This window comes from Geotrypetes seraphini, chromosome 7, assembly GCF_902459505.1.
Source record: "Geotrypetes seraphini chromosome 7, aGeoSer1.1, whole genome shotgun sequence".
In the NCBI taxonomy this organism is placed as follows: domain Eukaryota; kingdom Metazoa; phylum Chordata; class Amphibia; order Gymnophiona; family Dermophiidae; genus Geotrypetes; species Geotrypetes seraphini.
This window is the reverse complement of record NC_047090.1, coordinates 19,151,765-19,174,647: the sequence shown is the minus strand read 5'-3', so window position 1 is coordinate 19,174,647 and position 22,883 is coordinate 19,151,765. Positions and strand designations below refer to the sequence as shown.

General features: G+C 41.5%; 1 protein-coding gene across 2 annotated transcripts in view; it reads left to right on the top strand.

The window, feature by feature from the left end:
* IQSEC3 (IQ motif and Sec7 domain ArfGEF 3) overlaps positions 1-22,883 on the top strand; it is a 225,807-nt gene that overhangs the window by 104,875 nt on the left and 98,049 nt on the right. For both annotated transcript variants that reach the window (XM_033953076.1, XM_033953075.1), the window contains exon 5: positions 16,872-17,033. In XM_033953076.1, coding sequence (XP_033808967.1) covers positions 16,872-17,033 — 162 coding nt within the window. The remainder of the gene's footprint in view (positions 1-16,871; positions 17,034-22,883) is intronic.

Genomic DNA, 22,883 nt, shown 5'->3' with positions numbered 1-22,883 from the left:
CACCCTGAAATTTAAAACTAATTCCATGCAAGATAAACTACTCAAAAAGACAACGTGTCTACATGCATTATACTTAGTCATCATTGAAGGTGTGTGCTGGCATGCTTAAGTTTAGTGACAAACTGTTAGTGAATGTGGCATGCAGCAAGCCAAGCATGAGAACCATGCAGGTGATTCACAGCACACATCAAACCTGATGTATAGGAGTCGGAGAGTGTTGTTCAATGAAGGCTGCAAGATCTTCGGGGTTGAGGAAATCCTTCGTGTTGTTGTTGAGGGTCACCCTCATTCTAGCCGGATATAGAAGCCCATACCTGGCGTTGAGTTGTTTCAGCTGAGGTCTGTAGGAAAGTAGTTGTTTTTTGCTTGGAAGCCGTCGTTTTGCTGAGGTCGGGAACAAAAAGTATGGTGGCTCCCTCGTGGTGCAGTGGAGCACGTATTTTGGCACGTTGCATTATATCAATAACCAGTTGATATCTGAGGAGTTTCACAACCACCGGTCTTGGATAACGATCAGAGGCAGTACGATGCGATGGAACACGGTGTGCTCGTTCATTTTCGAAATCCTGTGCAAAGGTGATGCCTAGCAGCTTCGGGATCCATGTGACCAAGTGCTTGATAAGATCGCGATCCTGGATTTCCTCAGCAACTCCAAGAATCCTAAAATTACTTCTTCTGGATCGGTTATTACTATCTTCCAGCTCTCTTTCCAGGACCGTGATGTGCTGAGTGTTTTTGCGAAGCTCAGACAGAGTGTTGGTAGTCGACTCCATTTTATTTTCCAGAGTATTGACACGTGTTTGCAGCAAAGAGAACTCCGATGTTAATGTAGTAAGTTTTTCATTGATTTCAATCGTCTCTGATTTTGTGTCCGATACCAGCTCTTTTAGTTCTTTAAGCTCAGCCAGAAGCTCGCGGTTGCTAATTGTGTTAGGCTCCGGTAATGGAGTCTTCGACGGCGAGGTCGGCTCAGGTTTGTGCCTCTTGTTGACTTTTTTGTCTGACATTGCTTTGATGCTCAGATTCGCGAAAGAACTATAATTAAGTGACACGAGTAAGTTTTTCGTTTGAAAAAGATTGAGTTAAGTAGAATAGAATATCTATTTTAGGCAGTGGGTGCAGGAGCTCCGGTCTCACGCTGTCATTCTTCACGGGCTCAGTAGCGCCCCCCCCCCCTTGATTTTAAATACTTTGTACAATCACTTAGTATTACGAGAGGCGATATATCAAATTATCATTAAAACTTGAAACTTAGGGCCCCAGAAGAAGGTTATTTATAACTGAAACACGGACCATGTCATGTCCATATCACACCTTTTTTTTTTTAACTGTGTATTATATGGATTTAACAATTGACCTGCATTGCTTGTGCTTGTGGAAACTTTTATTAATAAATTTTTGCATCAATACCATGGTTCCACAGTTTTGTTCTTTGTTTGGTAGATGATTAATTGAACCATATCCACGTCATTCTCGTCTTGGTTGGGCTGATAATTTTTCAGCATCCCCTTGTAAGTGCATATATATAACATAACATCAGTAGGCTTTTCTTGAAGTATAAATGAATCTTTCTTTAAAGCAAGGCTATTTTTAGAAAAGATAATTCAAAGGAAATAAAAAAAATATTATGTTGTATGTTAGAAGTAATGAACATGTGGGGTTCACAGTATCAATTTAATATGATTTACTTTGAGATCCATAACAGGAATTTTCTGTAGCTGTTGAGGCCACTTTCTTATGACAATTACTTAAAATGATCAAATTACCAGGCCTTCATTAAAGTAGAGCAGCCATCATAACCACCAATTTCTAAACTTCTAGAAGACAGTGATCACAGATAATATAATTTTCTTTGAACAGGTGAAAACAGTCTAGCCCTCTGCACTGTCTTCCACAAAACTATGGCACTCTTTTACTAAGCCTTTGTAGAGGTTTCTACTGCAGCCCAGAGTGCTAAATGCTCTAGTGCTGCTCCGATGCTCATAGAATTCTTATGAGTGTCAGAGCATTTAGCGCTCTAGGCCACTGTTCTTCAACCGCCGGTCCGCAGAAAATTCATGCCGGTCCACACAGGACCGGCGAGATCGACATCTGCAATTTCCTACCGGTCCGCACAGGGCTGACAAGATCGACAGCTGAAGTCCGCACAGGGCATGGGGAGCCTCCGACAGTGTGCTTTCTCCCCTCCCAGCAGCTCTCCTTACTTACCAGCGCAGCGATTCAGGAAGGCAGCCTTGGGGCTTTTGCTGAGTCACGGCTGCCTTTGATGATGCAACTTCCTCTTTCCTCAGAGGCAGTCCGACCCAGCAAAGGACCCGAGGCTGCCTTCCTGAATCGCTGCGCTGGTAAGTAAGGAGAGCTGCTGGGAGGGGAGAAAGACACTGTTAGAGGCTGGGAAGCTGCTGGGCATGATAAAAAAAAAAAAAAAGGGACAGCTGCTATTTGACTTGGAGGGAAGGATAAGGAGAGATGCTACTGGGAGGGGAGGAGGGAAAGGAGTCTGGAAGCTCCTGGGCAAGGGAAAAAAAAGGACAGCTGCTACTGGACCTAGAGAGGGAGAAGGAGAGATGTTGCTGGGAGGGGAGGAGGGAAAGGAGTCTGGGAAGCTGCTGGGCAAGGGAAATAAAAGGGACAGCTGCTACTGGACCTGGAGGGAAGGAGAAGGAGAGATGCTGCTGAGAGGGGAGGAGGGAAAAGGAAGGGAAGAGAGTTATTGCTGGACAGGGGGAGGAGGGAAGGGAGAAGAAAAAAGGAAGGAAACAGCTGGCAGGGGAAAGGGAGAGACAAGAATGAGATGGGAAGGGGGGGTCTGCAGAGAAATTGAGAGGGATAAAGATGCTAGATCTGGTGTAGGAGAGATAAAAATGAAGAGAGCAGTGAAGCTGGAATGAATCAGTAAAAAGGAGAGAGCGGGCATAGGCTGGATGGAAAGGGGAGAGGGGCATAGAAAGAAGACAAATACCATATGGAAGGGGGAGAGGTCAGACAGTAGATGGAAGGGGCAGATGCTGGATTGAAGAGACAGAGAGGGCAGACGCTGGAAGGAAGAGAATGAAAAGAAGATGAAAGCAGAAACCAGAGACAACAAAAGGTAGAAACAAATACTTTTATTTCTATTTTGTAATTAGAATATATCAGATTTGAAATATATATCCTGCTAGAGCTGGTGTTAAACATATCCTGCTAGAGCTGGTGTTAGACATAACTGGGGACTGCACTTCCCTAACCCTATTCCTGCTATGTGTGACTGTGTAGCATTCTGTAATAATTTGGCTTATTCAGTTTTCTTGATAATAGAGGGGATATATGTGAAGGGGAGACGAGACAGGGGCTTTGTTGATCCTTGCTCTGTATTATTTGTATTTATAAAATGACAATTGTACAGAATATTGTTTCTTTTTATACTTTAATAAAATACATTCAATATAAAATCATAACTGAGGCTTGTGCGGATGAGATCAGATGATTTGCGAGGACCGAGCTCGCGGAGACGGGGCGGAAACGGAGTTTTTAAATTTCAGTCCTAGTAATTTGCCGATCCACAAAATAATTTTTTTTCCGCCAGTCCATAGGTGTAAAAAAGTTGAAGAACACTGCTCTAGGCTGCACTTGAAATTTCTATCATGGCTTAATAAAAGGGGTGGGGGGGGGGGGTATGACAGCTTTGTGACTGCCTGGCCTCTTATAGCAGTAGAGCAGCTCAACTGTGCTTACTCTGTGAAATGGTTCCATTATCACTCAGCGTTTGCTATTGTTTGTGTCAGAAAACAGGCTGGTGGCCCCTGACCATTTTATTCAGGACACTGTGACCCAAACTAGCTTGATTATGAAAGTGGTTGTCTGTCATTATATACTTTGCACTGTACAACACTTCCATGTTTAGGGTCAGAATGATTCCTAGTTCTTGATGCATTGACTATCTCATTATGCAGTAATTATGTACTATACTCCTGGAGGCTGAGCTTCTTGGCAGATAGAAAGCCAGAAGAAATCATTCTAGGATTATGGTGACATTGCTGCTGATTGAAAGCTTTGTTAGAGGCAGCACATTAACCATTGTTCCTGGATTCCTAAGCCTTTCAGCCTGCCATCTTCTTGTCTGGAAAGGCTTAGTCATCCCTTTTGCTGAGCCAGGAAATGTTTCTATACCCCTTCATTTAAAGTAAGTTAATGCATAATTTCACATCATTGAAACGAAAAGTGTCAAGGAAATGGATGTCCAAGTTCTGGCTACGTCCAGCATGAACCTCCATTTTACAAATTGAAATGTCCAAACTATGAGCAGGGCAAAACAAGAGACAGAGGAATTATAAAATGGCTACACAGCTGTTCATGTGAAGGAATAGTCTAAAAAAGCGGTTCATAGTCATTTGTGCGCGGGACTTCGGAGCAACGACATTGCAGCGCAGACCCCAGCATGCCACTTAAAAAGTTACTTTTAAAGAGCTCCGATGCAGGGTGTAAGTGGGGAACCCCCTCCCAGTTTACTTCATACTCTTCGCGCTGCCGTTGGGGGGGGTTGGGGGGTTGGAACTCTCCTTTATAGAGTAAACTTAACTTTTTCCAGATATTTTAGGAAAAAGTTAAGTTTTCTCTATAATATGGGGGGTTGCACCCCCCACACCCCTCCCAACGGCAGCGCGAAGAGTATGAAGTAAAGTGGGGGGTTCCCCCCACACTCCCCGTTGGAGCTCTTTAAAAGTAACTTTTTAGGCAGCGCGCTGGGGTCTTGTGCCTATTTGTCCCGTCACCAAAAAAGCAGCCTGCTTAAAACCAGTGCAGAGATCCAAAGTTTGGTGGTTTAACTCCCTTGAGGCTTTTTACATTTTTTAAAAAAATTATAAGCCCTCCAGGGATAGGAAAATATCTACTTTGATTTCCTTATGTCATTCAGTAGAGAACTGCTCATTCAGAACACCTTTCTGGAGTCTGGATATGCATAATACTGACATCCGTCTTGTTGAAGCATGGGCATCCCTTCTCCAATTTGAGTTTGATATCCATCTTATGGCCCTTCCCTAGTCCCGCCCAAAAGATGCCCAGACCACGCCTCTTTGTCATATGGACATACAGCAGTTTTAGATGTCCATGTTCTACCATTTTTTTTATATATAATTTTATTTATTGACTTTTCAATAATTATACAACAAACATATAGGTAATTACACAACAAACATATAGATAGCAACAACCACAAGTGGCTGCTTTCCTAATTGTTACAAAGCTCAAACTGTACTATAAATTAATACAGAAACAAAATTAACATACTATATAAAGTATGGAAAAAAGGTACAATTATGCTAACTTTTACTGTATGTGAATACAGAGTGTTCTAGACTAATAGACTGATTTATTGTTGAGAGCAATATTTATCTAAACACGCCATCATTTAGTAAATAAAGGTAAATGATTATGGTGTAGTGCTATAATTTCTTCATATTTTCTTTAAGCACATAAGGTATTCCACCTTTCATGATATTAGACATTCATATTGTTTTGCCAATGAAGAACATTCATTTGCAATGCTAAAACATTCATAAAGTCTAATAATCTAGAATGAGTAGGCTTTATTGGAGTTAGATGACTGGAGCATAATAGTTCTGTAAGTTATAGGAACAGAAATAGCCAATACATTAGAGATGGTGTCCCAAATTTGAGAACAATATTGTTTAAAATTATTACAGAAAAAGATCAAATGTTATAATAAACCAGTTGACCTATTGCAGGACCAACAGAAAATAAAAGCAAAAGATTTGGTGTTTGTGAAATATAGAAAAAACTCAAGAAGGTGTACAGAAAGGACTACCAAGTGAAACTGAAAGAAGCCAAGAGAGAGATACGTTTGGTAAAAGCACAAGTGGAAGAGCAAATAGCTAAAAATATTAAAAAAGAGAGACAAAATTTTTCAGATATATTAGTAAAAGGAGGAAGACAAAAAATGAAATTGCAAGACTAAAAGATGCTATGTGGAGAGTGATGAGGATAAAAACAAACCTGCTAAATGAATACTTCTGTTCTGTGTTCACAGAAGAAAATCCTCATGTGTAACTTTGGCTGGCAAAGTTACACACGAGAATGGAGTAGATACTGTGCCGTTCATGGAAGAAAGTGTTTATGAACAACTTGAAAAATTGAAGGTGGACAAAGCGATGGGACCGAATGGGATCCATCCCAGGATATTGAGGGAGCACAGAGAGGTTCTTGTGGGTCCTATTAAAGATTTGTTCAACAAATCTTTGGAGACAGGAGTGATTACTGGGGGTTGGAGAAGAGCGGATGTGCCAATTCACATAAGTGGTCACAGAGATAACATAAGAACATAAGAAGTGCCTCTGCTGGATCAGACCAGAGGTCCATTGTGTCCAGCAGTCCGCTCGTGCGGCAGCCCAACAGGTCTAGGACCTGTTTAGTAGTCTTCTATCTATACCCCTCTATCCCATTTTCCTTCAGAAAAATTGTCCAATCCCTTCTTAAACCTTAATACCGTACTCTGTCCTATCACGCCCTCTGGAAGCGCGCTCCAGGTGTCCACCTGGTAAGCCTCACTTCGATTATTGGAAAAATAATGGAAGTGTTGCTGAAAGAAAGGATATTGAAATTTCTAGAATCTAATGGGTTACAGGATCTGAGGCAACATTGTTTTACTAAAGGTAAATCGTGTCAAATGAATCTGATTGAAATATTTGATTGGGTGATCAGAGAATTGGATCAAGGACATATGCCAGATACAATTTGTTTAGATTTCAGCAAAGACTTTGACACGGTTCCTTATAGGAGGCTCTTGAACAAACTTGGTGGGCTGAAATTAGGACCCAAAGTGGTGAACTGGATTAGAAATTGGTTGACAGACAGATGTCAAAGGGTGGTAGTTAATGGAATTCGTTCGGAGGAAGGAAAGATGAGTAGTAGAGTCCCTCAAGGATCGGTGCTGCTGACAATCCTATTCAATATGATTGTGAGCAACATTGCTAAAGGTTTGCCTTTTCGCGGATGATACCAAGATTTGTAACAGAGGAGACACTAAGGAGAGAGTGGAAAATATGAAAAAGGATCTGCAAAAGTTATAGGAATGGTCTAATATCTGGCAACTAAAATTCAATGCAAAGACTTGCAGAGTAATGCATTTGGAGATTAGAAATCGGAAGTAGCCATATGTGCTGGGAGGTGAGAGGCTGATATGCATGGATGAGGCGAGGACCTTGGGGTGATAGTGCCCGAAGATCTAAAGGCAAAGAAACAGTGTGACAAGGCGGTGGCTGTTGCCAGAAGGATGCTAAGCTGTATAGAGACGTAACCAGTAGAATAAAGAAGGTGTTGATGCCCCTGTAGAGGTCATTGGTGAGGCCCTACTTGGAGTATTGTATTCAGTATCTGGCAAAGAACATAAGAAGACTTAAAGCAGTACAGAGAAAGGCAACAAAAATGGTAGGAGGTTTGCATCAAAAGATGTACTAGGAGAGACTGGAAGCCCTGAATATGTATGCCCTAGAGCAGGGGTGTCAAAGTCCCTCCTCAAGGGCCGCAATTCAGGATTTCCCCAATGAATATGCATGAGATCTATTTGCATGCACTGCTTTCATTGTTCAGATACTTGAAAGGTATTAACATAGAACAAAATCTTTTCCAGAGAAAGGAAAATGGTAAAACCAGAGGGCATAATCTGAGGTTGAGGGGTGGTAGACTCAAGAGTAATGTTAGGAAATTCTTCTTTATGGAGAGGGTGTTTGATGCCTGGAATGCAGTCCCGAAGGAGGTGGTGGAGAGGAAAATGGTGACAAAGTGAAAAAAAAAGCATGGGATGAACACAGAGGATCTCTAATCAGAAAATAATGGTATATATTGAAGAATTAAGGCCAGTACCAGGCAGACTTGCACAGTCTGTGTCCCGTATAAGGCCATTCATTTGAGGATGGGCTGGGGAAGACTTTGACAGCTGGAATGGTTTTAAATGGGCTGAAGTGAGCTTTGACTGAGACTCCAGTACCAGGCAGAGCTCTGGGTTTCTGGCCCAGAAATATCTAAGAAAAAAGAACAATTTAAATTTAAATCATTAATTTATAGAGAGTGTATGGTTGGGCAGCCTAGATGGACCATTCGGGTCCTTATCTGCCATCATTTACTATGTTAGGTATCTGGTGTTTTACGTGGAAGTTTTGAAAGTTTGAAAGGAATCAAATAAGCATTGTGCAAAATGAAATATGAAGATTGTAATAAAAGCTGCAGATAAGGAAGGGCAAATAGATTTAGTCCAAAAGTTTCCCCACTCTGTGTGGGTTAGTTGTTAATCCAGTTCTATATTCCAGTTTTGATTGATCTCAAACTGCTTTTTGGAAATCTGAAGGATTTTATATGCAATAGACACTGATTTTGTTGATTGTTCTGCCTTTTTAATGTTGGTATTTGGATGCCTAAATTCTGGTTTTCAATTGTCCAAAACATTAAGAGGTTCTTAAATAAGCACCATAGTAACACAGTAGATGACAGCTAAAAAAGACCCTCAATGTATAGTCCATGTAATGTAAGTATTTTTAATATTTATACTTCAATAAATTTTAACTGCTTGTAAGGATCTTCGGAAATAGTGCAGTAGTCTTCAGTAATAGATTTTATAAAGAACTGCTAAATCTTCATTGATCCTTCAGCGAGTTAAATAACTCATTTTTTGTGTTTTTTAAAGTTTTTTTTACATTTTTGTGCTTTCACTCTTAAATAAATAATAAATTATGTGCTCAATTATTATTTAAACTGAATCACTTAGCTTTTTATGACTTCAGCTGTTATATCAACTTTGTCGGCTTGAGGTAGATGCCAACATGTTTCGCCGTACTGGCTTTTTCAAGGCAATCCCCCCTGGTTTAAATAATAATAATAATAAAATTTATCATTATTCTGCCATACTTAATTTATCGATATGGTACAGATAGCTAGCTTTAAAACAGATTAAAAGCGCTTGTCATGCATATTTTCGCCTTCTCATCTGAACCCAGTGTTAAGGGTAAAGATGGCGGCGGCGTTTTTTAATCTCCTCTTCCTGAATGTAAACTATGACATCATCACGCTCAGGGCAGGATTAATTCATCGAGGGCCCCTAGGCACACAAGTACACTGGGCCCCCTGCCCCGCCCCACCCCACCATGCGCCCAGGTGGAAACAGGAAGCTGCGTCAGAGGGAAGCTTTGGGCAAGCAGCACCGCTTGCACAATTACAGTTCCTGTTGCCTTTCTTACCCATGTTGCTTGCTTATCTCACTTTCCGTCGAGGGGGAGGCCTTGTTGCTGATCGGGCTGGAGCCCGCGTTGCCAATCAGGGGGGCCTGCGTTGCCAATCGATGCTGGAGGGGCCCATCACCGTTTGGAAAAAACAATTTTGATGCCCTCCTTCATTGGGCCCCCCTGACCTTCATTGGGCCCCATTGTAAACTCATGGAAACTCTACTTAAAGGGAAATTAGACACGATATTGGTTGAGGGGAATCTGAGGGATCCCTGTCAACATGGATTCACTAGGGGCAGGTCATGCCAATCCAATCTTATCAGCTTCTTTGACTGGGTGACAGGAAAGCTAGACTCGGGAGAGTCTCTGGACATAGTGTACTTGGATTTCAGTAAAGCGTTTGACAGTGTCCCACACCGTAGACTATTAAACAAGATGAAATTGATGGGGTTAGGTGAGAAACTAACGGCATGGGTCAATGATTGGCTGAGTGGAAGACTTCAGAGGGTGGTGGTCAATGGCACCCTCTCTAAGACAGTGGTTCCCAACCCTGTCCTGGAGGAACACCAGGCCAATTGGGTTTTCAGGCTAGCCCTAATGAATATGCATGAAGCAAATTTGCATGCCTATCACTTCCATCATATGCAAATCTCTCTCATGCATATTCATTAGGGCTAGCCTGAAAACCCGATTGGCCTGGTGTTCCTCCAGGACAGGGTTGGGAATCACTGCTCTAAGACATCGGAGGTGACTAACGGAGTGCCGCAGGGCTCAATCCTGGGACCATCCCTTTTTAACATATTCATAAGGGACTTGACCCGAGGGCTTCAGGGAAAAGTAGCGCTGTTTGCCGCCGCCGCCAAACTGTATAATATAGTAGGTGAAAGCGATCTCACGGATGGTATGGCGCAGGATCTGATCAAGTTGGAAAACTGGTCCTCAACATGGCAGCTGGGCTTCAACGCAAAGAAGTGTAAGGTGATGCATCTCGGCAGCAGAAATCCATGCAGAACATACACCTTGAATGGAGAAACACTAGCTACAACCTCAGAAGAACAGGACTTGGGAGTAATCATCAGTGCAGACATGAAGGCTGCCAAACAAGTAGAGAAGGCCTCATCCAAGGCAAGGCGGATGATGGGATGTATCAATAGAAGCTTCGTCAGCCATAAACCTGAAGTCATAATGCCACTGTACAGAACCATGGGAGACCTCATCTGGAGTACTGTGTGCAATTCTGGAGGCCACATTACCGTAAAGATGTACTTCGAGCTGAGTCAGTCCAGCAAATGGCCACTAGGATGGTCTCCGGACTCAAGGGTCTCTCATACGAGGAAAGACTGGGCAAGTTACAGCTCTACTCTCTAGAGGAGCGCAGGGAGAGGGGTGACATGATTGAGACATTTAAGTACGTCACAGGTCGTGTCGAGGTGGAAAACGACATATTCTTTCCTAAGGGACCTTCAGTCACAAGGGGGCACCCGCTCAAACTCGGAGAAGGGAAATTTGGTGGTGACACCAGGAAGTATTTCTTTACAGAAAGGGTGGAACAAACTACCGGTGCAGGTGATCAAGGCCACTAGCGTGCTCGACTTTAAGAATAAATGGGACATCCACGTGGGATCTCTACGTGGGTCGAACAGCACTCTGACTTGATGGGGGGGGGGGGGACAGTGGAGTGGGCAGACTTGATGGGCTGTAGCCCTTTTCTGCCGTCATCTTTCTATGTTTCTATGTTTCTACTTGGCCTGCCCTGATCCTGCCCTGATCACGCTCATGAAAATTCAAAGGCTAACCCATATGTAATCAGCCTAAAATGTTCTATTCAAACTGATTTATAGATAAGAAAAATGTATTTCTATTGTAATTACATAAAAGGAACAAACTTAGAGGCCTACCCTTACTACAGTTTATAATAAAGTGCTCCACTCAATCTCGAGGGAAGAAAATTATAGCTAGAACATCTACAAATTGTAAAAGCAAAAATGTAGTATATATGATAAAATGTCCTTGTGACCCCATCTACATTGGCAGGAGCAGCAGGCAGATTAATGTTCGGTTAAACGAACATAAATCTAGGATTGTTACAGGTGCTCTACATGCCCCTCTTGCAGAACACTGGAGAGAGAAAGAGCACACTTGGGATGAGATTACTTGGAGAGTGATAGATCTAGTCTTAGAAGGGTGAGAGGGTAGTGATTGTCATCGAGTTTTAGATTTTAAAGAGCAGAGGTGGATTTTTTCATTCAATACTGTAACTTCCCGAGGTTTGAACCTCGAGATTGAGTGGAACACGTTATTATAAACATTTTAGGGGTTTCGTCAGTCGTAAGGCGGAAGTCATTATGCCATTGTATAGATCCATGGTGAGGCCCCACCTGGAATACTGTGTGCAATTCTGGAGGCCACATTATCGCAAGGAGACTGGAGTCGGTGCAAAGAATGGCCACCCGGATGGTCTCAGGACTCAAGGATCTACCATACGAAAAACGGCTTGACAAATCACAGCTATACTCGCTCGAGGAGCGCAGAGAGAGGGTGGACATGATCGAGACGTTCAAGTATCTTACGGGCCGCATCGAGGCGGAGGAAGATATCTTCTTTTTCAAGGGTCCCACGACAACAAGAGGGCATCCGTTGAAAATCAGGGGCGGGAAACTACGAGGTGACACCAGGAAATTCTTTTTCACTGAAAGAGTGGTTGATCGCTGGAATAGTCTTCCACTACAGGTGATTGAGGCCAGCAGCGTGCCTGATTTTAAGGCCAAATGGGATCGGCACATGGGATCTATTCACAGGGCAAAGGTAGGGGAGGGACATTAAGGTGGGCAGACTAGATGGGCCGTGGGCCCTTATCTGCCATCTATTTCTATGTTTCTATGTATTATATATGGGTTAGCCTTTGAATTTTCATGAGCATGATGATGTCATGGTTTACGTTCAGGAAGAGGAGATAAAAAAACGCCCCCGCCCCATCTTTACCCTTAGCACTGGGTTCAGATGAGAAGGCGAAAATATATATGGTAAACGCTTTTAATCTGTTTAAAGCTAGCTATCTGTACTCTATCGATGAATTAAGTGTGGCAGAGTAATGATAAATTTTATTATCATTATTATTTACACCAGGGGGATTGCCTTGAAAAAGCCAGTATGGCGAAACATGTCGACATCTACCCCCAGCTGACGAAGTTGATATAACAGCTGAAGTCATAAAAAGCTAAGTGATTCAGTTTAAATAATATTTATTGAGCACATAATTTATTATTTATTTAAGAGTGAAAGCACAAAAATGTTAAAAAAAACTTTATAAATACAAACAATGAGTTATTTAACTCGCTGAAGGATCAATGACGATTTAGCAGTTCTTCATAAGATCTATTACTGAAGACTACTGCACTATTTCTGAAGATCCTTAAAGTAGTTAAAATTTATGCAAGTATAAATATTAAAAATATTTACATTGCATGGTCTATACATTGAGGGTATATATATATCATTGCAATTTAAGCTTTGAAGGCCAAACAAATGAGCATGGTTCATCCAGTATGCCCACCAGCCACATTCATTATCTATTCATGATTAAATCAATAGAAGAATATTACTAAGAACATTTTACTTACTAAATTAAATTTTAAGATGTCTTCCCCTTCCCCACTGAGAAGAAATTAGCCCTCATGTGTAAAGCAGAGGGAAACAATCTGTTTTAGATTACTGCAACTTACTTCTCTCAGGTCTCCCACTCCACCATCTCTCTTCCCTTCAATCCGTCCAAAATTCTGCTGCACAACTTATATTCCACCAGAGCCATCATACATTACCCCTCTCCTCAAGTGACTTCATTGACTTCCCATCCACTTCTGAATACAGTTCAAACTCCTCTTACTACCCTACAAGTGCATTCACTCTGCAGCCCCTCAATATCTCTCCTCACTCATCTCCCCCTAATAATAATAAACACTCTTTAAAAGGAGTGTGTGCTCTTTCATGAGTGCAACCTTATTAGAACAATATGCACTACATTGGAGCAGGATGCTCTAGGGTTGGAGGGTGGGAGGGAGAATCAGAGGGGCTTCATTTTGTTCTTGGGGGGACTGGAACTGGCGGAGCAAAGAGCATATGTATCCCTTATGTGGGTCCTGACCAATATTCAACCAGGGCCTGCAAAAGTGCCTTATGGGAGTCCCTGCTGTATATTGGCCTGGTCTTGCATAAGCTTTGGTAGTCAACATGTAAAAAAAATTGCCCTGCACTGAATATCGAGAACTAATTAAGCCAGGGACAGACATCATAAAAAAAAAGGCTGACTGCTGCTGTCTGAATATCGGCTAGATATTACATTGTGAAGTCTGACATGTAAAGTTGCTAAGGAATACTGCTGTGCAGTGCAGAGCAAATGACTTTATATATTTATATATACTTATATTGGTTACTGTTTTGCACCAGACCTGTGCATACTGACCCAACTAAGTGTATCCTGACTGTAACTCATCTTGAGCAATAGCTTGAACTAAAAGTTGGGCCAGTATGCACAGGTTAGGTGCAAAACAGTAAGCAAGATAAGTGTTGCAGAGGAATGGACACCAAGCAGGAATGGAGATGCTACCACCACACTTACCAAGGCAGCACCAGGACTTTGGTCAAGCCCTGGGACATTTTGACCCTTTTACAAGAAGCCATCAGAGGAGGCAGGATACGGCAGCACTGGAGAGTGGGCTTGTGGTGGAAAGCCCCATACCACTCTGAATTTTTCCAGGCCCAGGTAGGGTAATGGCAGCAACAGAGAGGAAGGGAAGGAGTGATGATATGTTATGCTAGGGGGGAGAAGGGAAAGAAGGAGTGATGACAGAATGGATGAAGTGGTGGTGGTTGAGGGTAGGGACAGAAGAGCACCAATTGAATCAGGTTGGGCAGACTGGATGGACCATTCGGGTCTTTATCTGCTGTCATCTACTATGTTACTATGTTAATTTAAAAATTGCAGGGAAGCACCAGAAATCCTAACTCTGTGCCTAGATATTCAGTGGGAGCTATAAGTTCACCAGTGGTTATATACCTGCCATGTTTCCTGCATTCAGCAGGAGCCTCCTGCTAGTTCAGATCATTTTACATAAGCTCTAGGGATGGTGTTATTGTGCTTTAAATTAAGGAGCATTTTTAGCCACTTTGGCTAGTATTTTGTGATGAAAAATAGGTGCCTATTTTTATATATAACATAGGGTTAAAATAGGTGCTTTTGATAGCACTTTAGTAAGCATCCTGTTATAAATTACCTCCACAGGTGCCCTCTTGGCTCCCTGGCTACTGCCTCCATCCACATACATTTGCTTCCTAGCTAGAATGAATAATACTCTTGGGAACATAAGAATTGCCGCTGCTGGGTCAGACCAATGGTCCATCCTGCCAAGCAGTCTGCTCACGCGGCGGCCCTTAGGTCATTTGGACCAGTGCTCCAAATGAGTCCAGTCTCACCAGTTTAGCATGAACTTGTCCAACTTTGTCTTGAAACCCTGGAGGGTGTTTCCCCTATAACAGACTCAGGAAGAGCATTCCAGTTTTCTACCACTCTCTGGGTGAAGAAGAATTTCCTTACGTTTGTATGGAATCTATCCCCTTTCAACTTTAGAGAGTATCCTCTTCTTCTCCCTACCTTGGAGAGGGTGAACAGTCTGTCTTTCTCTACTAAGTCTATTCCCTTCAGTATTTTGAATGTTTTGACTATGTCCCCTCGCAGTCTCCTCTTTTCAAGAGAGAAGAGGCCCAGCTTCTCCAATCTCTCTCTGTACGGCAAATCCTCCATCCCCTTAACCATTTTAGTCGCTCTTCTCTGGACCCTTTCGAGTAGTACTGTGTCCTTCTTCATGTACGATGACCAGTACTGGATGCAGTACTCCAGGTGAGGGCACACCATGGCCCGGTACAGTGGCATGATAACCTTCTCTGATCTGTTTGTGATTCCCTTCTTGATCATTCCTAGCATTCTGTTCGTCCTTTTCGCCACTGCAGCGCATTGTGCAGATGGCTTCATGGACTTGTTGATCGGAACTCCTAAGCCCCTTTCCTGGGAGGTCTCTCCTAGTACCGCCCTGGAAATCCTGTATTTGTGCATGAGATTTTTGTTCCCGACATACATCACTTTGCACTTATCCACGTTGAACCTCATTTGCCATGTCGATGCCCATTTTCGAGCTTGATTATGTCACATTGCAGATCTTCGCAATCCCCCTGTGTCTTCACTACTCTGTATAACTTCGTATCGTCTGCAAATTTAATCACCTCACTCGTTGTACCAATGTTCAGATCATTTATAAAGATGTTGAAGAGCACAGGTCCAAGTACTGAGCCCTGCGGCACCCCGCTGGTGACGCTCTTCCAGTCTGAGAATTGTCCATTTACCTTCACTCTCTGTTTCCTATGCTCTAGCCAATTTTTAATCCACGTGAGTATTTCACCCTCAATTCCATTGTATGCAATTTTTGTCGAACGCCTTCTGAAAATCCAGATATACAATGTCGACCGAGTCGCCCTTGTGTATCTACCTGTTTACTCCCTCGAAGAAGTGCAGCAAATTCGTCAGGCAAGATCTGCCTTTACTGAAACCGTGCTGGCTGGTCCTCATCAGATCGTGTCCGTCAAGGTGATCAATGAACAGGAGGATACTCATTGTATCCCTGAATGCTGGTCACTGTATTTGTGTTATCACTTTTAAGTTTAACATCCTGGAGAGGGAAAAAAATTCCTAAAACATAAGTCTGAGTAGAGAATCTCAGAAGGGAGAGGATAACCTGAGGGGGGAATGAAAGGGGAGGGGATAGATGAACCTGGGAGGAGATGGAAGCGGAGTAACCTAGAAAGGATGTGGAAAAGAGAAAGTTAGGGGAATGCAACCTAAAGAAGGTTGAAAGGAATCAAATAGAAGAGGTTATAAAGAAATAATAAGAAAAGTGGAAAGGAAAATGAGTAGAAAGTAGATGGTAGAAGTAATATGGGAGCAAAAGGAATGGGCGACAAGGATGGAGAAAGGCAGGTGAAAGAAAGGTAAAGGGACCTGAAAATGGAGGAAAGAAAGCAAGAGGAACCTGGAAGAGATGGCAAAGAGGGGAAGATGAAATGAGAAACAGGTTAGAATGGTTAATGGAAAAATAGAAGGGGAGATAGATAGAAAGAAAAAAAGAAAGAGGCTAAATAATAAACAGAGAGTTGAGAGGGACCTGAAAATTTGGCCATAAGCTGCAGCAGGGTACACCATTTAAAATTTTTGTACACCACTAAGTGATTATTCATCGAACACAGAAAAAGGCAACTCCAGTCTTCGAGTGCCACAGGCAGCTCAGGTTTTCAGGAAATCTGCAATGAATATGCATGAGATAGAATTGAATACAACTGCGGTACTGCATGCAAATTTGTCTTATGCATATTCATTGTGGGTATCCTAAAAACCTGACTGGTTTTCATCAGAACTTTCGTAAAACAGATGACAGTCATCAGGCCAATAGTCTTTGCTTCTACAGTAGATGTGGCCAAGTCTTTCCAAGGAGCCTCACAACATAAGAATCTCATTAACCTATTTTTCTTCCATTTAAACCTAATTTAATTTGCTGAAATCCAGATAGAAAGCCAATTGTGACATTCCTGATCCTTGCATGCATCTTTTTTTTCCAGAAATCCAGACAAAGGAATTCAATTCTTGGTATCTCAAGGCTTCATTCCAGACACTCCAATTGGAGTAGCACATTTTCTGCTCCAGAGGAAGGGGCTCAGTCGGCAGATGATCGGAGAGTTCCTGGGCAACAGCAAGAAGCAATTTAATCGTGATGTCCTAGAGTAAGTGTCTTCCTTTAATTTAATCATATTTATTAAATTTTCAAAATACTTAAGATCTTCAGTTCCAATTCTTATTTCATTTCTTATTGTTGGAATTTATTTTCCATTGACTTCTTTGACAACTAAACTGGATGATGACAGAGATAAAAAGCCTGTATTCACTCAGCACTGTTCAGCCTCGGGAGTGAACGTAATCACAGCTGATGTTTCCGCTGCCTTGGGCTCTCTGCCATCTTGTGGTTTAGAGGTCTCTAGGTGCTTGCGTCAATAATTAAAGTGCCACTGAGGCATCTATTGACTCTGGGTTCCATCTCACTGGTTCTCCCCATCCCCTCCCCTCCCCTCCTGGCCATCCCCATCAAGGTGACCCTCCACTGAATCATGCTCCACAATCCCAGTACATATTCTATTTCACCAGTCTGTCTTGTTTCCCCGCACTCTGACTGTCAGCACCCTCCACAACTCTTCCCTGAATAGAAGGATTGAAATAACACGATTTCTGCTCACAAGGTCTGCACATGCAGAGTTAACGGCAAAAAGCATATTCCCACCTGAATGACTCCCAGTACCCTCACTCTTCTCTTCACTTTCACTTTTATGCTAATTCTGCTGGTAATTGCATGGTGTATTCCTACAACATTAATAATGCATATAATGATTCCAGACTGTCATCCACTTGCTGCCTTACACTAGAGTTCCACCAGGTCCCATGACATTGGCTGCTTATGCACCTTTTTCTCCTGCTCATTCTATTTCCAATCAGCCTTCTAAAAAGGGCAAAGGGCAAAAGGTAGGAAATAGAGTAAGATTAGGAATCTGGTATTTTGCACGCGTTTCAAAATTCAAAGATATTCAGCAGTTGCAATCAACAAGTTCAAATATTTAAATGATTGCAATTCACCATTAAGATATTCTCAAATCTCCGCGTTAAAGTCTCCTGCATTTCTCCACCCAGTTTATTCATACTTACAGCATCAGTCACTTCTTCATTCAAATAATCTCAACCAAAAAGAAGTTTCATAAAAACAGAATACATAAAAGAAACAAAGAAATATAAAAATAAAATAATAATAATGGTTAATAAAAAATAATCCACTTCCGTGTAAATACAGCACTAAGCACTTCCGGTTGCACTCAGGAACTCAATGTTTATTGAGATGAGGGCAGAGAATTAAAATAATCCCAGCCATTGCAGAAGAATCAAATACACACCAGCCAGCATTAGTAAAGATTTTCAGAGTTGCCGGGTAAGCCAGTGTGAAACGTTGCTTACGTTTTACCAGGTCAGCACAAATTTGTGAATATTGATGACGCTTTTCTGCTACAGAAGCAGAGTAATCTTGGAACTAGTGTAGTGAATCCTGATGTCGGTACTGTTGAAATAGGGCCATTTTGTGGACATAATTATGAATTTTTGCTATTACTACTCGAGGATATTGTTGTTGTACATCAAACTTGTGGTCCACCCAGTGTGCTTTTTCCAGGCGAAGGGGCCCAATTCTAGATGGTAGTGGGAGTTTCTCATGTAAACCAAAAAAACTCTGTGGAGTGACGATATTCCCAAATGGACTTTATTTGAAAATATCAAAGTTCCAAAGGTACACTAAAATCATCCACATAAAATAATTCCATCCACATAAAAGTAAATCATCCACATAAGAGCCTTAAAGGACCTAGTCCGCTAGGGATACAGGACCCAACACGGTCCGCGTTTCGACAAAAAGTCTTCTTCAGGGGTCCCTTGTGGTCCTATAAAGGTGAGTATGTGGGAAACAATTGTGTGGTGAGCCGAAAGTGAGACACTGCTTGCATTTGCAATGGAAAGCTATAAAGGTGAGTACGTGGGAAACAATTGTGCCGGGTAAGCCAGTGTGAAACGTTGCTTACGTTTTACCAGGTCAGCACAAATTTGTGAATATTGACGATGCTTTTCTGCTACAGAAGCAGAGTAATCTTGGAACTAGTGTAGTGAATCCTGATGTTGGTACTGTTGAAATAGGGCCATTTTGTGGACATAATTGTGAATTTTTGCTACTCGAGGATATTGTTGCTGTACATCAAACTTGTAGGTCTCCCTAAGTCTATTTTAGATTCTCATCTATTGGTACAACTGGAGAAATGTACCAATAGATGAGAATCTAAAATAGACTTAGGGAGACCTACAAAGCAGACATTGTTTCTGCGGGAGCGGTTTTCTAAATCTTCAATTTTAGCTTCCTGCTCATAAAGCTGGTCCCGCAGAGTTGCCATTGATTCTACAGTCACCTGCATTGTATCTTCTACTTCTGCCACACGGACCTCCAACTCCCTTTATCTTCGTTGTTGGTTGCCCTTTTGTTCCACTTTGCAACCCTCTGTACGTAGTAGATTGCTTAACTGATTGTTGGATGTTGGATTGACTGTTCCCGTGGGTGGGTGGGTGGTGGGCTGGAAGGGTGGGTGGTTGGGGGGGAGAAGTTTCTCTGTCCACTACATTTGATGTACTGTTTCCTTGCTGTTGTTTTAAAACGAATAAACAGATTTAAACATAAAAAAAAGTTATGGAAAACCTTTCATATGCTGAAAGATTAGAGAAACTGGGGCTCTTTTCCCTGGAAAAGCAGAGACTTAGAGGGGACATGATAGAGACTTAAAAGATCATGAAGGGCTTAGAGCAGTGGTTCCCAACCCTGTCCTGGAGGACCACCAGGCCAATCGGGCTTTCAGGAAACCCTAATGAATATGCATGAGAGAGATTTGCATATAATGGAAGTGACAGGCATGCAAATCTGCTCCATGTATATTCATTAGGGCTAGCCTGAAAACACGATTGGCCTGGTGGTCCTCCAGGACAGGGTTGGGAACCACTGGCTTAGAGTAAGTGGGGAGAGACAGATTCTTCAAACTTTCAAAAACTACAAGAACGAGAGGGCATTTGGAAAAATTAAGAAGGGACGGATTCAGAACCAATGCTAGGAAGTTCTTCACCCAAAGGGTTGTGGACACCTGGAATGCACTTCCAGAGGGTGATAGGACAGAATACGGTATTTGGGTTCAAGAAGGGATTAGATAATTTTCTGAAGGAAAAGGGGATAGAAGGGAGTATAGATAGAGGATTACTATTCAGGTCCTGGACCTGATGGGCCACCATGTGAGCGGACTGCTGGGCATGATGGACCTCTGGTCTGACCCAGCAGAGGCACTGCTTATGTTCTTATGTATGTTTTTCATTTTTCTTTTAATTTTTGTTTGTATTTTTGGTTCAGTTTTCTCCATGCTGTTTTTCCTTCATTTTCTTTCTAGTTGTCTGCATTGTCTTTTTAGTAGGAGCAGTTCGTTGTCGAACCATTTGTCAGATTTTCTATGGATTCTGTTTTGGTCTGTTCTGGAGCTAGCTCATCTAGGGTTGCTGCACTTAGCTAGCTCCATTGTGAAATGAAGTTTTGGGGTTATAGTCTTGGATTATGGCATCTGTTTTCATCCAGAATTTGGTGGGGTCGATGTGCTTACGTGAGATGTAGATTATTTTTTGTGTGTTTGGTTTGCTTTTGTTGTTGGTCCAGTTGATATTGAAGGAGTATGTATAGTGATCTGACCAGAGGGAGAGAGACCAGTTTCCATTTGATGTGCAAATTTCTGGTTGTGTGGGTTGTTGGGTCATGTAGGCTGCAATGTCAAGTTGGTGACCTTTTTCATGAGTGGTTTGAGCGACTTCCATTAATCACCACCCTCTGGCGTCTGTCAGACAGACAGTTTCTAACCCTGTTCACAACTTTGGGTCCTAACTTCAGCCCTTTAAGTTTGTTCAACAGCCTCCTATGAGGAACCGTATCAAAAGCTTTGCTGTTAAGCCTTTCCTGATTGATTAATTATATGTATAATAAGTTTCTCTTCACTTATTGGAATTCCTCCCTTATTATTTGAGGTCTAAGGTCTGTTTCTTTATTGTATAAAGATTTTGACTCTTTTTTTTTTTCCTTTATCCAAATTTAAGCTGTATTGCTGTCACAAGAGTCAATTCTTGTAAATTATTTTGAAAACTGATAAATAAAAAAAGAATCAAAAGTTCAAGAAGAGAATGACATGAACATGGTTCAATCAATGATCGGAAACAATGTCAAAACATAGAAATTTGTTTCTGCAAATTAGCACTTAATGAAATAAGATGACACTTTTTTTCAGCTACAGTGGCAAAATAATGTTCAGAATTCAGGAAGTTGGTTGGTTGGGCTGAGACATTTTCAGCACCCCCTCGTAATGACTTACATTATGGACTTTTAGAAAATTATCCAATCTTTTTTAAAACTCTACTAAGCTGACTGCTTTTACCACATTCTCTGACAATGTATTGTGCATATGATATAGAGTTTCTGTTATTTCAAATAAACACCTTTTTTTACCATTTGTTAACATCTTTTTGAATATTACTTTTACTGTATCAATCCAGGTACATTTTTTATTCTTTATTTTTTACCTTTGGTCCATTTTTTCTCTACTTTATTTAACTGTACAACATTTAAATTGCCTTCAACCCTGCAGGTATCCTATAGTAGGTAATATGGGGTTTTGTAGGGCTCATGATTTTCACATCAAATGTACTAGATAGAGTGTGATTTGGACTTGGATCCCCTTGTTCTCAGTCCACTGCATTGACTATTAGGCTGCTCCTAGGACCTTCTTGCTGCTTTGCTGGTTATGCCATAACATAACAAAACATCACATAAGATATTTAGACCACATAACCTTAAAGTTTAATGTGGTTTACAAAAGTTAAATAATAACAAAGGAAGAAGGCAATGAAGATCTAGTCAACCAAATGTTTTGAAAAAAGATAAGTCTTCAATTGTTTTCTCAAATGTGCATAGGAATGCGATGTTAATAACAACTGTTGGAAATCCTTGTCATAGAAATCTGCCTGGTATGAGAGAGTATGATCATGATATTTCTTGCTTTTACAACCCTTAATGGAGGGAAATACGAAAAGGGCATGAGATCTACTGTTCCTTTGAGAAGCTACTAAGAATCTGTCAACTAAGTAAAGTGAGGCTAGGCCAAAAGCAACCTTATAGCATGAACAACCCAATTTAAAGATTATACGAGCCTCCACAGAGAACCAATGTAATTCACGGTAGAAAGGAGTTACATGATCGAACTTCTTCAGACCATAGATCAATTTCACTGCAGTATTCTGAATAAGTCTCAGTCTGGCCATATTTTTCTTGGTACTAGTTATATAAACGATGTTACAGTAATCCAGATGGCTCAATAGGAATGATTGAATGCAGAAATTTCAAAGTATGGTCTAATGGCACTGGAAATAGCATGTGTTAGCTAACAAGACTTATGATGAGACAGGAATCCCCATACAACTTCCCTATGCTCTTAAGAGAAACAGCTTCACCTGTAACTCATTCCAGCAATGGGCCAATCTTATTAGCAGCTACTGACTTTTTCCTGCTTACAACTGTTCAAGCCAGCATATTACTACTAGCCCAAGGAAGTATAAGGCAACAGTGGTTGGCTGATGCGGTATGCAGCCAGTGGGATAGCCCTGTCGGGGATGGCTGATTGCTGGTTCCTCTTTCTCTCCTTGGCCTGTCACCTCTGTGGACTTCTAATATCAGGACCTAATGTCTGACTGGAATTTATTTTATTTTTTAATTTAATTAAATTAATGTTTAATCTTTTAAATTTATAATTTAATTATTTTATTTTTGTTTATAAGGTAATCTTTGGTTTTAGCCTCACTTAATACTTGTTGGGATGTACATATCTTGTCTCTATCTCTATCTTTATCTTTCCTATCTTCAATGGAGTTCCTTTCATTATTCAATTGTTCTTATGTTCTTATGAATGCTAATCGTGATATCA